The 17293-nt window shown below is 45.4% G+C and overlaps 1 protein-coding gene across 6 annotated transcripts in view; it reads left to right on the top strand.

Moving 5' to 3' along the window:
* The window catches only part of LOC122814063 (serine/arginine repetitive matrix protein 2-like), a 1651944-nt gene that overhangs the window by 919395 nt on the left and 715256 nt on the right, over positions 1-17293 (top strand). For all 6 annotated transcript variants that reach the window (XM_044086671.1, XM_044086672.1, XM_044086668.1 and 3 more), the window contains one exon: positions 1864-6152. In XM_044086671.1, the coding sequence (XP_043942606.1) occupies positions 1864-6152 (4289 nt within the window). The remainder of the gene's footprint in view (positions 1-1863; positions 6153-17293) is intronic.

Genomic DNA, 17293 nt, shown 5'->3' with positions numbered 1-17293 from the left:
TCCTTTTGTTACTATCACCATGGAAAGACAGTAACTGGAAATGTCAGAGCCCATTCAACAAGGGCCATGGTTTCCTCTGGAGCCTTCTTTAAAGGTCTAAATGCTAACTCCATTCTGGAAGCTGCTACTTGGTCATCTGTGCACACCTTCACCCAGAAGCTACAAGCTGGATCACATCTCCAGGACCATAGCTGGATTTGCCAGGGCTGTCCTACATGGATTCCTGGAATCCTCATCCAGACCACCACCCAGCCAGCAGTGAGATTTTGTACTCACCCGGTAGTGAATACTGCAACACTGGGATAGAAGGACATAGGAAAGTTGTGTAAAATCTTGCCATAACCATAGATGTCTTTCTCTTCCATGTTCATAGTTCATAGGTTGGTACTAGACTATCGGCCCTAGGGCCTATGCAGGCCTAGCCATAACAATTCCCTGGATATTTCTTTCCACAATATTTACTTCAGTATGCCTTCCCTCCCTCCATTCCCCTGTTCTCCTTGCACTTGCTGTCCTCGGCTCCTACACAGGCTGCGCTATCAGGACTGGCTCCATCTGAGGCTTCTTGGTTCTGAGGACTAGTGCGTGCAGACGTCAGAACCAAGAATCCCCAGATGGAGCCAGTCCTGATAGCACAACCTGTGCTATCAGGACTGGCTCCATCTGGGGCTTCTTGGTTCTGAGGGCTGGGGCGTGTAGACGTCACTTTTATGGCTCTCATACCAGCCCTACACATCAGACATCTGACGTACCAATAGGGACTGAAAAAGCTTTGGAAACCTGGCTGAACAAGCTGATGGGAAGAAGGGTAAACCCACTCGTGAATACTGCAACATGGAGGAGAGACATGTATGGTTATGGTAAGAATTTACACAACTTTCCTTTCTCATTGTAGAGAGAAGTGCAGCTGTTTGACTGCTTTTGAAGTCTTGCCAAAATAACTAGCATCTGCAGCTTGAAGTCTTGCCAAAATAACTAGCATCTGCAGCCATCTATACATTTGGTATGTACCTCACAAGACATCTGCAACAGCTGGAAAGGCCACAGAAGTACCTCACTAAAAGAATCACAGGCTTAAAGCAGATGCCATATGCGGACTGTCTAAAAAAAACTCCAACTATACTCTGTGGCATATCGTCTACTCCGAGGCAATCTCTGCTTAACATACAAGGCCATGTCAAACCCTGAGCTGTTGGACATGCTCCACTTAAAGAAATCCCAATCCCTCAGAGCCACACGCTGCAGGGATCTAAACCTCATCACAATGAACAAAACATGCTGGAGGGATATGTTCCTGACCCAGAGACTCCCCATACTCTGGAATAGACTGCCCATACATGTCAAGCAGAGCACCTCATTGGCCCTCTTCAAAAGTAACCTTGATGATTGGATGGGAGTCAGGAAATTCACCCCGGGGATCATGTCAGTCACTCTGCTAGACAGGGGCCTAGAGAAGTAAATATTGTGGGAAGAAATTTCCAGGGAATTATGGCTAGGCCTTAGGGCTGATAGCCTAGTACCAACCTATGAACCTATATGCATTAAAAATATTTACTTCAGTGATCCTGTTAATAGAACGTCTACTGTTCTGATCAGTACTATTGTATAACTCTACTTTGCAGTATGTAATGTCCCTTTTCTGCTGTATTTTGCTGTATGAAATGTGAATTCCCATTGTCAGCTTTTATTGTTTTTTTTCTCCTGTACTTAAGAAATATCACTTTGTAGGGAAGAAGTATACTTTTTGCCATGATTAAATTCAAGCCAGATGTTACTGTATACATTTTTTAGGCAACTTTTTGGGACATTTAGGTTTAAAGATCTCTTAAGATGTTTCATTTTTTTTTTTTTTTTTTTTTGTAGAAATCAAGTAAGAAGGTGTCATCATCTGGAACGAAGAAGCGTTCTCCTTCCCCTGTAGCAACAGAATCTGAAAGGAGCTTACTGAGACGCTTGGAAATGAGGAAATCTGTTTCTCCTGAACCAAAACGGTCCTATTCTGAAAAAGGAAGCAAAGGAGATGGGCGTTCCTTGGACAGAAGTAGAATGCGTGCTTCCCCAGATAGAAAAAGCCCAGATCGGGCAAGAACTCAAAGGCGTTCATCTCCAGGAGAAAGAAGATCACCAAGACCCTCCAGGTCCTCACCAGCTCACAGGAAATCCCCACCTGGCCGCCGAGGCTCACCCACCAGAAGCAGATTTTCACCTGCTCAAAAAAGGTCTCCTAGAAGAAGTAGATCACCTTCTGGACCCTACAGATCCCATGAAGGAAGAGATAAATACTCCCCAAAAAGACGCATGTCTCCTTCTTCAAGAGGAAGAAGTTCTCCAATTATTAGATCATCTTCTAGAAGGAGCCGCTCTAGATCAGGACATAGGAAGTCTCCTTCAAGGAAAGAGAAGACCTCTCCAAGGCGACAGAAGTCTCCAGTTGAACATGGAAGTTCACCTTATAAATCTAGTAAATCACCATCAAGGAAAGCAAAACAGTCTTCTGCATCTGGAAGGTCACCAAGAAGAAGCAAATCACCAGTAGCTCAATGGAAAGCTTCTCCAAGACAGGATAGATCACCACCAAGAAGGCAGAGGTCACCAGTTCGCGCAAAGTCACCAGCAAATAAAAATAAGTCACCAGTCCACAGATCATCTTCTCGACGAAGCAGATCATCTGAGACTCAAAAGGTAACGAAAAGAATGGATGCTTCATCCTCACAGAGACAGAAGTCCCCCTCTGGTAAAAAGAGGTCACCAGTTAGGCAGAGGTCATCATCAGAATCCAGCAGATCGTCATCTGGGTCTCGTAAATCATCTCCAGTGAGGCAGAGATCACCCCAGAAGCTTGTCAGATCACCTCAGGGTAAAGCTATGTCACCATCATTGAGAAAAACAGCCAAAGGAAAGAATATTGGGTCTTCATTAATACAAAATGCATCCCCTGTCAGACAGCTGTCTCCTCAAGTCAGCCGATCTCCTCCTAATAAACACAGATCACCAAAGCGGAGTAGGGCACGGTCCTCTTCTGGAAGCAGTAGGTCATCTTCAGGAGCTCGCAAATCATCTCAATTAAAAGAAAGACCATCTCCAAGGAGACCAGTGCAGGCTCAGTCTCGCAGTAAGTCACCTCATGCCAAGAGCAAGTCTTCCAGATCTCCATTATTGAGAAGAGGGAGATCGTCCTCTAGAAGTAGTAGATCGTCATCTGGTCCTCGCTTAGAATCTCCAGTAAAAGAATGTCCATCTCCAAGGAAATGGAGATCTCCTCATAATAGGTCATCAGTGGCTAAGAGTTTGTCACCACCTTCAAGAAGGGAGAGATCATTATCATCTGGTAAAAATAGGTCTGGGACTCGCAAGGCATCCCCAAGAAAAGATGAGTCACCCATTATGCAGAAATCTTTGAAAGGGCTCAGATCACCAGTAGCAAGGAAACGAAAGTCCTCTTCAGAAAGTAGCAGATCATCTGGATGTCATAGTGCCTCTCCAGTTAGAGACTGTCCTTCTCCACTGAAACAGAAATCTCCAAAGAGACGGGAACGATCAACATCAGAAAGCAGTAGGTCCTCTTCAGGACCTCGTAATGTCTCAGCAAGAAAAGACAAACCATTGCCAAGAAAACAGAAATCACCAGTAGTTCAGGCACAACCTTCTAAAAAAATGACACAAGGTAGAAGAGAAAGATCATCATCTGGAAGCAGCAGGTCGTCTTCAAGCTCTCTGAAGGAATCTCTCAGAAGAGGTGGATCATCTCCAAGAAAAGTGTCTCCAGCCCGAAATAGATCTCCATTGCGAAATAAGTCACCTATTAGAAGGGAAAGATCATTGTCATCTGGAAAAAGTATGTCTCCTACAGGACCTCGCAAGGCATCTCCAAGAAAAGAGATGACTGTTAAGAAGCAGAGGTCTCCCCTAAGCAGGAAATCCCCTCTGGAAAGAAATATGTCTCCTCCTGTGAGACGAGATCGGTCTTCAGGAAGCAGCAGAGCTTCTTCAGGACACCGTAAGGCATCCCCAAGAAGAGATTTCCCATCTCCTGTTAAGCAGAAGGTGCTGCCCAAGAGCAGCAGATCACCACCAGATAGAAATAGGTCTCCCTTGGTGAGAAATGAAAGATCTGCCTCTGGAAGTAGCAAGTCTTCTTCAAGAAAGGATCGACCATCCCCAAGGAATCTAAGGTCACCGCAGGATCATAAGATATCTCCATCTAGAAGTCCATCACCTATTCTAAGTAGGGGGAGATCCACTTCAGAAAGCAGCAGGTCCTCATCTGGACCACGCAGCACATCTTTAAAAGATAGGAAGCCAAAGTCACCACAGAGCCGCAGTCGATCTCCACCAGCTAGGAATGTGTCCCCCCCAGTGCAACATAGAAGGTCATCTTCAGGAAGCAGCAGGTCATCTTCAGGTTCCCGTGAGACATCTTCAGTACGAGACAAACCATCTACGAGAAGAAAATCACCTCCGATTCAGAGTAAATCTCCACCAGCTAGAAATAAGGCATCACCAGTGAGGAGGAGGAGATCCTCTTCAGTAAGTAGCAGGTCGTCTTCAGGATCTCGAAAGGCATCTTCAGTAAAAGATTTCTCCCCCAAAAAATGGAATTCACCTCCGGTCCAGAGTGCGTCTCCACGCGGGAGGACAAGATCATCTTCTGGTAGTAGGTCGTCATCTGGATCTCATAAGGCTTCTTCTACAAAAAGACCATCTCCAAAAAAACTGAAGACTTCACAAATTCAAAATAAATCCCCATCATCTAGAGCTAAGTCTTCACCCATAAGAAGGACAAGATCATCTTCTGAAAGTAGCAGGTCATCTTCAGGTTCTCCGAGGGCATCTCCAGTTACTGATCGAGCACCCTCAAAGAGTAAGAGGTCTTCCCAAGAGCATAGCAGATCACCTGGTTCTAAAGATATGCCTCAGTTTTTGAGGAGAGAGAGATCATCCTCTGGAAGTAGTAGGTCATCTGGTCATCATAAAATGGTGCCAGAGAAACAATCTTTGCAGGGGCATAATAGATCACCTAGTGATCGGAGCAAGTCACCCACAGAGAGGAGAGAGAGGTCATCTAGCAGCAGTAGTAGGTCATCTTCAGGATCTTGTAAAGCCTCTCCAAAGGAGAAGAGATCTCCATCGGGCTTCAGTAAGTCTCCTTTACTTAGAAATCTTTCTCCTGTATTAACTAAGGAAAGAATTACCTCTTCTGGCATCTCCAAATCTTCTCCAGCGGGTGACAGGCCTTCTCCGTGGAGGCAGAAATCACCACAAGATAGATTATCTGAGAGAGGCAAGTCATCTCCTGCTTTTGCAAAGTCGTCTCCCAGGCCAGAGGAGTGTCCTCCGAAAACAGACAGAGTATTGGCTGAAAATATTTTGTTAGGAGTGAGTAAAGTCAAGTCACCCCCTGTTCCATTTCGGACATCACTTGAAAAAAGTGCCCAGTCACCTGCTTATAAAGCTTTATCAGAGCGTTCTACTGGTTCTCAAGAAGGAAAGAAAAGGTCGCCACCACAGCTTTACTCTCCTACCAGCCACACATCAAGCAGATCTAGATCACCATCTCCAGAAGAGAATTCAGATTTGGCTAATTCATTGCCTTCACACTTAACACAAAGTTCTGTTTTTTCTAAGAACACCGTGTGTCCAAAGTCAAAATCGAGATCCCCTTCAGTATCTAGTCAAAGAGAAGCAGCTCCACAAGATACTGACCACACTTCTGTGTTACCTTCTTCAGCATGTGAGCCATTGGTTGGCAGAGAAACAGAGCTGCCATTGTCCAAGTCACCACCACAGCAATGTTTCTCTGCCGATAAACCAGAGACACAAAGGCCAGAAGTACAGGAACTCCTCCTTGAGGAATCCAAAGCTAAGCAAGAGGACCAGAGTAACTTGCAACCATCGTCACAGTTGCATGACAAAATACAAGGACCCGAACTCTCTGAACCTAGCAAAATGGTCCATTTGAAGCCCAGTCCAACATCTCAGAGACAGTCATCCCCAATCCCGGTACCCCCTCCCCCTCTTTCTGTTCCTCCTCCAGAAAGTAAAAGAAGAAAAAGCAGCAGCTCATCCTCCTCTTCGTCATCTTCTAGTTCTTCTGACTCTACTAGTCGTTCTCGCTCCCCAAAGAGGAAGGAGCAGCAAAGCAGTAAAAAAAGGTAATTGTTCAGAGCACTCAAGTAATGTTGCAGCAGGGAAATATTTTATTGGCAGAAAGAATTTCATGACTTTTTTTTTTTTAAACTATGAAAAAACGAACTGTTTGAATCTTCTCTGCAACATTTGTAAAAACACCTGATGTTTTCTGTCCCTTCCCTATCTGAATCAACTCCTGATTTAACTGCCATTTTCTTGGAGTTAGTTGGGTGTTTCAGTAGACAGCCACATACTAATGGACAAGGGCCACTAGCTGGGGTTTGATGGAACATTGCATGTGTGGTAGTTAGAGGGAAGTAGCAAGAGTTGGAACCACGGTAAAGATCCACATCTTAAGGATTTTCATACTTTCTTCAATTTTGATATATAGAGGCATGGTAATAACTTTTTCCCCACAAAAGTAAAATGTCACAATTCACAGTATAAAGTGACTGCCACATGACAGTCCATAAAAACACTTTTCCCTAACTTAAATTAACTGCTTTCACAGAAAGTTAGGTTCCTGTCATAAAAATCAAAAATGGATGCCCCCCTTTTTGAAGGGAACTTATCTGCACAGAGCTGTTAGCCAGCAGATGATCCTCAGAAGCCCACAAGAGGAGTGTCCTTTGGCAGCAAAGATCTGAAAGGCTGGGTGCCCAAACCTTCAGCTCCTACCTCAAGCCAAGTTTGGCATTATGAAATTTGTCCTTAAGGCTCTGTAAGCTAGCCCACTGTTATATCCTGAGCATGATGGTAACCCCTGTAGGTAGGGCTACTACAGCAGTGATCATTCCAGCATCTACTGTTATGGTACATTTACTTGTATAACTGTATTTTTCATTTCATCATGTCCCACAGAAAGGGAGAAAGTCTGTGTTAGTCTTATTGTTGGCATGTAATTCATCGGTTTTACCTTTGTTTTTGTTTGATCCTATAGCCTGTCAGTTTATTATATACATTCAGTTATTTTTTTTTTTAATTCTAAGATCCTTTCAGGGTTGTAACATAAAGTAATGTTATCTGCATATAAAGATATGGTTTCATTCTTGTTCCTCCATCGGTTGTCTCATCTTTTGCTAATGGTTAAAGGTGTAAATTACAGGTTGACGTGGGCAGCCCTGCCCTACTACCCCTCATCAGTTTAAAGGTGTTTGACAAGAAACCCCCACATTTAACTTGAGCCACATCTCCCCTGTAGATTTAAACAGCAGTTCTGTCCATTCTCATAAAAAGTTTAAACAAACATCTAAGGTTTTCTAGAAACTTCCAGCTGACCTGATCAGAAGCAGTTTTCATGTCTACTCCTGGTTACACCAGTATCTTTTTTGTGTGCTCCACATCTCTCTGGAGCATCAGTGTCCTGTTGATATCAAAGGTCTGCCTACCCATTTTAAATTCACAATGGTCTATGTTAGTAATGCTAGGCAGTATTTCAAAGGTCTGCCTTCTCATTCTAAATCCACACTGGCCTGGGTTAGTAATGCTAGCCTTTATTTCAAAGGTATGCCTTCCCATTATAAATCCACACTGGTCTAGGTTAGTAATGCTAGGCAGTATTTCAAAGGTCTGCCTTTCCAATATAAATCCACACTGGTCTAGGTTAGTAATGCTAAGCATTATTTCAAAGGTCTGCCTTCCTATTATAAATCCACACTGGTATAGGTTAGTAATGCTAGGTAGTTTTTTTGCTAATCTGTTGGCCATAGTCGTCTTGAACACCTTATGATTTACAGTGGAGATTGCTGTATGTTATGCCAGGTCTGTTCTTCGTGTTTCACTGTTGCAGTCATCACATTTGGGTTATCTGCCTGCAGGTAGACCTCAGCCGGCCTGAATACCAGAGTCTTCAGATTTCTGTGGTGGATGCTGTTGCTTCTTCCTTGATGTCGGGGATAAAAAACATGCAGCCGACGCAGTTACATCAGTCTTTCTTGCCACGCGGTGCCCAAAGCAGAAGCAGTTCGCAAGTGCCGGTCAGCCGACTCCTGAAATTTTCGTTTTTGAGTTTCATACCCGAAGTCTTCAAAAAAAAAAGCTAAGTACCCCGTTGGGGATCCTTTTTCTTGCTCTAACCGATGTCAATAAAAGTTAACAGTTGTCTTACCTGTGTAAAGCAAATGCCTCAGAATGTCCTTCAAGGATGCATCTGCAGTCTTTACAAATGGGTTGTCCTGTCGTCAGGCAGCCCTTCGGTCGGCCGGATTCCAAAGTCTGGGTCGGGCTTCGGCTGGTGTCGCACTTCACCCGACGTCATTGCGGCAGTTATTCTGGTATAAAGGCATCAGCCGATGCCATTTTCCCCAGTCTTTCTTGCCGCGTGGCGCCCGAAGCAGAAGCTGGTCGCAAGTGCCGGTCGGTCAGATCCAGAGATTACTACTACCGAATACTACTTCGAAGACTTCTATAAAGCTAAGTACCCCGTTGGGGACTCTTTCTTGCCTCAGCTCGTACTCTTTCTGCGTACTGCAAAATGGCTTCGTCAAGCCATCCAACTACCGATATTCCAAAAAATGCCGCATAGGTCCAAAACTGCCGACGACGCTTCAGTTAAGCTAGTCGCCAGTCCACCGGTACTCAGTGAGGTGCTTTCGCAGCCCAATACCCACTACTTCTGATTTGCAGGCCTCTACTGAGACCCATTCGGTGTCCGGTAAACTGCGAGATTCTTCTTCGACTATGGAACCTATGGATGTCTCTACCTTGGATGGGTCCGGAGCTGCTGTGCAGGCACTGGCTTCTGAGGGTGTATTCAGGCCTACAGACATTCATATTAAACCGACGCCATTGTTTTCATCCAGGCCAAAAACTCGCACCACACCTAGTAAACTGACAACCAAACCACAGGCTCAGGCCCATATGCCTAAAAACAAATGCTTAGAATGGCTGAAGATTTTGTTACCTTAATTAGGGAAAGCCAGCCTTCCCCCTCTGAGACCTAGAACTGATTTTCTTTCTGATTCTTCTGATCAGGAATCTGATATTTCTGCTCCTTCTGATTACCAGGATTTACCCTTATCTGCTTATGAGGATTCTGATGCAGAGGATTCCATTCCCTCTGCTTCCACTCCAGAGGATTTTTCTTTCAGTGGAACCTTGTATACTCTTAGGGAGCATTTCTGCTGGGAAAGCCAGGATTACTCTGAGTCCAAAGAGAGACTTGGGGAATTCTTACTACTACCTCAGCACAGGCCTTTAGCTATCCCTTCTGTTATGGACAGCCTTACCCCAGACACTTTACCTCCAGCTCCCAGAAAACCTGACGGGTATTAGAGTACCTGACTCTCTCATAAGTTCCTCTTCAAGAATCCTTCTGTGGATCCAGAGACCATTTCCCAAGGACCAAAAGGCATTAAGGCTACTGCTGCCAAAAATCCTACCCCTTCGTGTAGAGATTCTAGAGCCTTAGATGGGGTAAGAAGGTATACACTTCTGCTACTTTGGCCAATAGGGCTTTAAATTGCCAGTTTCATATGTTAAAGTATCAGCAGCATGTTATGGGGCTACTTAAACAGAAAATGTTGATTCCTGACTATACTGAACACAAATAATTGCAGGATTTAATGCATTCTGCAGAACAAGTTGGTATGCATTGTGGCTTTGACGCTTTAGAAGCATCATGCAGGGCTGCTGTCACTGGGTCTGTAGTTAGAAGGCATGTTTGGCGTAAGGAACAGAACTTGCCATGATCATGTAAAAGCTAAATTACTGGATGCTCCCTTGAACTAAGATCGCCTTTTTGGCAACAAAGCAGAAGTCCTCAAAAGGATGGAGGAAAAATCTAAATCAATGCAAACTGCTAAAGATTTCCTACAAGTGCAGCCTCCCAGATTCAGTAGGCATTGGCCTTCAAAGAATTAGTCCATTCCAGTCCCTTTTAGGCCTTCTCAGTCCAAACCCAGGAGCAGCAGACCACCTAGGCTTACAGTCTCAGGCTACGTACAGACCTAAACAGTGGGTGGCTCCCACTTCCAAAGCAAGGGAGTAGTAATCCACCCCCCCCATGGAAAAATGGCACAATGACTTAACCTTAACCCTTCTAAGCCCTGCTCAACTACCTGCTCCCTTAGGAGGAACGCTCACCCTACATGCAAAAACTGGGAACTCATTACCCAGGACAAATGGGTTTTGAACATAGTTTCTCAAGGATACAGATTCCACTTCCACACACTACCAACCCCAAATGGTCGGCCAGACCAACCCCCAAATCAGTGGGCGGGGGCCCAACAGCAGGTTCTCTCTCTTCTCAATATCAGGGCTATTCAACCTGTCCCAGCAGAACAAAGGTTTTTATTCAGGACTTTTTCTGTCTCCCAGAAAAGACAACAACTGGCGTCCTATCCTGGACCTCTCTATTCTCAACACCTTTCTGGTAGTTCTAAAATTCAAAATGCTAACTCTGCAACAGCTTCTTCCCATGCTAACCAAGGATGCCTGGCTGGCAACACTCTACTTAAAGGAAGCTTACCTGCACGTCCCAATAAGGAAATCTTGCAGGAAATAGCTACTCTTCAGGACAGGCTCCATGCACTATCAGTTCTCTGCACTTCCCTTTGGCTTATCTACTGTGCCCAGGGTATTCACAAAGTGTCTAGCTCCAGCCATTGCATTTTGCAGGCAGAGAAATGTTCAAATTTACACATACTTGGATGATTCTTATTCAAGCAGAAAGCCAGGACTTGCTATTACAACACCTGTCATTCGTAAAGGCACTTCTAACCTCTCTGGGGTACATCATCAACAAAAAGAAATTTCAGCTAGTACCCTGCCAACAGATTGTGTTCCTGGGAGCAAGCTTGAACACAGCTTCCCAGATGGCATTCCTCACTCCGGAGAAACAAGTTTATTTGACCACCTACTTCAAACTATTGGCTGCAAAATCCCAGTATATGCAAGGAAAATACTGCAAGCCCTGGGGTTCATGACCTTTTGCATTTTACTAATTCCATATGCAAGACTGCATATGAGGAAACTCCAGTGGTATCTAAAAAGCTTATGGTGTCAACATTCTCAGGACCTGGAAGCAATGATTTCTATCATTCCTTGTATGAAGACAGAGTTCCTTTGGTGGGCAGATGCCTGCTACCACAACAAGGGACTCCCTTTCACTCTACCCCCTGCCCCCCAAACCCTAACAGACACATCAGACTATGCATGGGGGGGCGCACATGGCAGGGCAGTGCATTCAGGGTAGATGGAACCCAAGACAGATGCACCTACATATCAATCAAAAAGAAGTTTTAGCTGCACAGACTGCTCGGACAGCTTTCAAAGACTGTAGTCTTCCAGGACAACTATTGGTAAAGACCGACAACGCCACAGTTATGTGGTACATAAACAAGTAGGGGGGACCCACTCGTACCCTCTCTGCAGACTAGCCATGGTTCTAACACAGCCTCGAGCTACCAAGTACATCTGCAAGCTCAATTCCTGCCAGGCAAACTAAATTCGCTGTCAGATGACCTAAGCAGAAATCTCATAGACCCACACAAATGGAAACTAGAACCCAAAATATTCAACCTCTTGAGGAAGAAATGGACTCCAGAGGTAGACCTGTTTGTCTCCCCTCAAAACTACCAGTTGCGCAAATTCTGCACAAGAACTCCCCACAGCCAAGCTTGGAAAGTGGATGCCCTGTCCTTCACCTGGGAAAGCCTCTCAGTTTATGCCTTTCCCCCCTCTGCCTCTCCTCTCAAACATTCTACTAAAGATCAAACAGGACAAGCCAAGGACAGTACTGATTGCATCAGACTGGCCACGTCAGCACTGGTGGTACCCCCTCTTGAGCAGTATGACGGTGCTACAACCATGGCACCTGCCTCAGACCCTTCCCTGCTCTCCTAGCAGACTGGCCAGATTCTGCACCCTCAGCTTCAAACCCTGAACCTTGCAGTCTGGTTAATTCCTTGAGCTCTCCCCTGGCATCCCTCTGTAAGCAGGTACTGGATGTCATTCTGGAGGCAAGGAGGCCTAGTACTAGAAAATCCTATGCTGAAAAGTGGAAAAGATATTGTTCCTGGAGCCTAGCTCAGGGGATGGGCACAGCGGTGCCCAGCTTACCTCATATTCTACGGTATTTAACAGAAATGCTCCACAAGGGCCTATCCTTCTCTTCAGTTAAAATTCATGCCTCTGCCATTTCAGCACATTATAATACTGAGCCGCCCGTCTTCTCTCACCCCTTGCTGAAGCAATTCCTTATAGGGGCCAAAAATTTAAGACCCCCCAGGAGAACTCCCACTCCAGCCTTGGGACCTTAACTTTGTATTGGGAAAGCTCGCTCCCCCCCCCCCCCTTGAACTAGCTGCTGCAGCAGAGTTGAAATTCCTTTCTTGGAAAACAGCCTTCCTTCTAGCCATTACTTCAGCTAGAAGAGTGTCTGAATTACAGGCTGTCATGGCAGTGGAACCCTTCATTATCTTCCATGCGGACAGGGTTTCCCTCAGGACTAATCCTTCCTTTATGCCCAAGGTGTCTTCTGTGGCCTTAAACCAGTCCATTCATTTACCTACTTTTTTCCCTAATCCAGAAAACAAAGGGGAACGAATACTGCACTCTCTGGATGTGCACAGACCACTTAGGCTTAGTCCTGTCCAAACAGAATCTATCAGAAAATCTGAACAGCTGCTAGTTAGCTTTGCTGCAGGGGCAGAGGGGAAGGCTTTTTCAAAGCAAACTATTTCCAAATGAATAGCCCATTGCATTAATTTCTGCTACAAGCACCATGGAAAACCTACCCCGCAGGTGATAAGATCACATTCCACCAGGGCTGCATCTACCTCTGTGGCATTTCTGAGAGGGGGTCCCTACCAGGGACATCATAGAAGCTGCTACCTGGAGCTCTGTACATACCTTCACCAAGCATTACCACTTGCCTATCTTTTCTAAATCCAGATCTGGATTTGCCACTGCAGTCTTGCAGGGATTAATAGCTGACCCTAATGCTCTCCTTCCTCCTCCCTTGCTTAGCTTTGGGAATCAACCCAAATGTGATGACTGCAACAGTGAAACACGAAGAACATAGTACAGTTGTGTACACTTGCCATAAATGTAGATGTTCGACACTATTCACTGTTGCAGTCCTGGTTACCCTCCCTCCAGCCCCCTGACTTCTCTTGGCTCTACCTTTCCTTCTTGTTTGGCATATATTATATCATGTGTATTTGCGTTTTGCTAGGGGTGTACCATACCATATAATTGCTTTTTATTGTGGAGGCACCTGACATCTGGGGCAAGAAAAACTGATGTAATGACGTTTGCTGCATGTTTTATACCCCTGATGACCTGACGTCAAGGAAGAAGCGACAGCATCCGACAGAGAAATCCAAAGACACTGGTATCCCCCCCCCCCCCCCCCCCCCGGATCACAACTTCATCTTTGGAAAGCAGTCTGCAGACTTAAGAATCTGCAAGAAAAAAGCAAAGAATTATAAGATATTGAACATCTCCTGGTATCTCCTATACCCAAATTTTATAGGAACTACCCGGCTAAGACTACCTTTGTTAGGCGTAACCCACATTCTCCTGCCTCCTCCTCCTCCAGACCCAGAAGAGGAACTAGAAGACCTTCCTCATCCAGGCCCACTGGCCCACGTCCTCAGCCTAGACAACCCTTTAAGGACAGGGGAGGTCCTAATAATGCGCGACTGCCTTGCCCATCTGCCTCTCTGTTCGCCTTACCCACTGTCTCCCCTTCTGGCAAAAAATCACCACAGACTAATGGGTATTAACCATTATTCAAAAAAGGGTACTTTCTATCCTGGAAACATTCTCCCATGGAAGAGCATTCCATTTCCCCCAAAAAACCAATACCATCTCCTTCCACAAATTCTGTCAGACCTGCAACAACAAGGCACAGTAGACCCTGTTCACACAGGACAAGAAGGAAAGGGGTTAACAATAGAGCCTGTTCCCACAGGACAAGAAGGAAAGGGGTTAACAATAGAGCCTGTTCCCACAGGGCAAGAAGGAAAGGGGTTAACAATAGAGCCTGTTCCCACAGGGCAAGAAGGAAAGGGATTCTACTCCCATCTGTTCTGGTCCCTTGAAAGAACAGTCCCTGGCGACCCATTTTGGTTCTCTCCTTCCTAAACCTTTACCTGCAGGTACCCTCCTTCAAAATGCTGTCACTTCCCCACTCTCTTACCCCTCATACCCTCAAATGCTTTCATGGTCACATTGGACCTGAAAGATGCTTACCTGCACATTCCCATCAGGGCTTCACACAGACGTTTCCTGCATTTCTCTGGCCCATCCTTGCACTTCCAATTTACGGCCTTGCCCTTTGGTTTATCCACTGCCCCAAGAGTGTTTACAAAGTGCTTAGCTCCAGCCATTGCCTTCTGCAGGATCCAAGGAATCCAGATTTACCCATATCTGGACGACATCCTTATCCTAGCACAGTCCAAAGATTCCCTCTTAAGACATTAACACTTCACTATGTCCCTTCTTCAAAGTCTAGGGTTCACCCCAAACCTCAAGAAGTCCTCCCTGAACTCAGACAAGGACAAGATAATTCCTAGTTGCAGAATCGGGTCGATATTATATCCTCGAATGCTTAAAAAAAGCGAATGCTGATTGATCAAACTTATTTTTGCGAAACTGCAAAATATCGAAGCAGCAGAAACTCAAATTTTTTCCTAGGGAAATAATTTGGTTGTCCGTTTCTGTTGCTTCGGTATTTTCAGTGTTATGGTGGAAGGTTACCGGTCGGATTCAAGTAAGTGTGCGATTGTGTGGATGTGAATGTTAGGGTGATTTAGGTGAGTTAGGGTTAGGGCTCGGGTTAGGTGTGTGCGCGATTGAGTGGACATGAGGGTTAGGGCGGATTTAAGTGAGTTAGGGTTAGGGAGCGGGTGAGGTGAGTGTGCGATAGTGACGGACCTTAGGGTTAGGGTTTGGGTTAAGGTAAGTGGTTAGTTAGTGGTGTGTGCATAGTTTAGTGTAGGGTTAGGTATCAGATTTTAGGTGTGTGTGTGGATTTCTGTTTGTTTGGTGTGCTTGTGTTGTGTATGTGTTTTGGATCAGCAAATTTTTTTTTTTTTTTCCCCTGGGAAAAAAATCGCTGGTCTGACAGTTCGAGATTGTAAGCTTTTGCTTAAATTAGGTCGATCAATCAGCGTTCGCTTTTTTAAGCGTTCGATGATATAATATAGACCCGCAGAATCAATACAAAACCAATGAAAGCCTTTCTCCCACAGGACCAAGGTTCTTAACTCTAACTTCCCACTTCCAGGAAGTCTTGCTCTCCCAGACCGTCACTGCAAGGCAATTCCTTTGACTCCTGGGAAGGATGGCAGCAACCTTTCCCTTGCTACCGTTAGCCAGAATACATATGTGAAAACTGCAGTGGTACCTCAAAACTATCTGGTCACAACACCAGAATCACTTGGAACAAGTTATTCCTCCTTCTTCCCTGTTTAAAGAAGGAAATCATTTGGTGGCTCCAACAAGTACAACTAAATCCGGGGCTTCCACTGCAGCCTCCCCAACCCACACAAATATTGCATACAGATGCCTCAGACTTGGATTGGGGAGCCACCTTGCACTCTTAGCGTCCAAGTTCAGTGGCAACCTCCCATGAAAACCAAACACATCAATGTAAAGGAGATGACAGCAGTTCTTTCAGCTCTACAGGCCTTCATACCCCTACTGCTACCAGATGTTTATCGTGTTTCACTGTTGCAGTCATTACAATTGGGTTATCCTGCTGGCAGGCTACCCGCAGTCGGCCTGCATTTCAAAGTCTAGGTCCGGCGTCGGTTGCTGTCGCCTCCTCCCTGACGTTAGTGCGCCAGGAGTATAAAAGATGCAGTCGACGCCATTTTCTTCAGTCTTTCTTGTGTGGTGCCCGAAGCAAAAGCAGTTCGCAAGTGCCGGTCGGCTGACTCCTGAGGTTTTCAAGTTCGAATTTCAGATCCGAAGTCTTCATTAACATATAAGGGAAACTTTTTTCTTGCTCCAGACCGATGTCAGAAAAAGTTAATTGTATTTCTTGTGGGAAGCAAATACCTCATAAGGATTTTCATTCTTACTGCATTCCTTGCCTAGGCCCTGACCACGACGTTGCTAGTTGTCGGGTTTTGTGCTAGATTTAACCAACGCACTATTAAGCGTCATAACGATTTTGCATTTCATTACTTTGGCAGAAGATTTAATTATATAATGCCGTCGGAACAGCCGACTACCAGAGTTTACAAAAAACGCAAAGAAAAAGAAAAGGACAGGCATCCAAGGTCCAAAACCGATGACGAGGCTTCTTCTAGGCCAGTCGCCTGTTCTCAGTGAGGCGCTTTCGCAGCCCCTGACGACTGCTACTTTAGAGCCGCAGGCAAATACAGTCTCTCACGTGGAGTCAACCAGGCCTACAGAAACTCAAGGTATTGGACCTTCGGAAACCATCCCCTCAGATGGGTCCGGAGCCGCTGAGCAGGCATCGGCTTCTGAGGGCGTTTTCAGGCCTACACAGTTAATACGTTAAAACAACTTCTGCTTCAAAAGCAAAGACTAAAGCAGCTTTAAAGACAAAGAAACAAGTACAGTAACCCCATGGACAGGCCTCCATGCCTAAAAAACAGATGCTCAAAAGGGCCAAAGACCTGATTACTTTGATCAGGGGTTCTCATCCCCCTCCTGACAAAAGGCCTAGGCAAGAGATGAAATATGAATCTTCATATCAGGTTTCCATTTCATCTGATTCCTCTTCTGATCAGGAATACTCTCTTCCTCCTTATGAGGATTCTGATGCTGAAGAATCTATCCCATCAGCTTCTCCTCCTGAGGATTATTCTTTCAGGGAAACACTGCATACCATGAGGGAGCATTTCCACTGGGAGAGCCAAGATTATTCAGAATCTAAGAAAAGGCTCAGGCTTTCTTTTACTGCCTTAGCACAGGCCCCTTGCTATTCCACCTGTGCTAGACATTGTAGATGTATTTTCAGAGTCCAGTCTGACTCCTGACTCCTTACCTCCAGCTCCTGTTAAGCCAGACAGATACTACAGGGTTCCAGACTCCCACAAATTCCTTTCTAAAAACCCTGCTGCTGGCCCAGAAACTATCTCTCAGGGTCCCAAGGGGGGGGTCAAGGCTTCCACTGCAAAAAACCCTACCCCCTCTGACAGAGATTCCAGGGCACTGGACAGATGGGGAAAAAAGATTTACA

This window comes from Protopterus annectens, chromosome 10.part0 (genome assembly GCF_019279795.1).
Source record: "Protopterus annectens isolate FY-2018-M chromosome 10.part0, PAN1.0, whole genome shotgun sequence".
Taxonomy (NCBI): Eukaryota; Metazoa; Chordata; order Ceratodontiformes; family Protopteridae; genus Protopterus; species Protopterus annectens.
The sequence above is the reverse complement of the archived record's forward strand: the minus strand, read 5'-3'. Positions and strand labels throughout refer to the sequence as shown.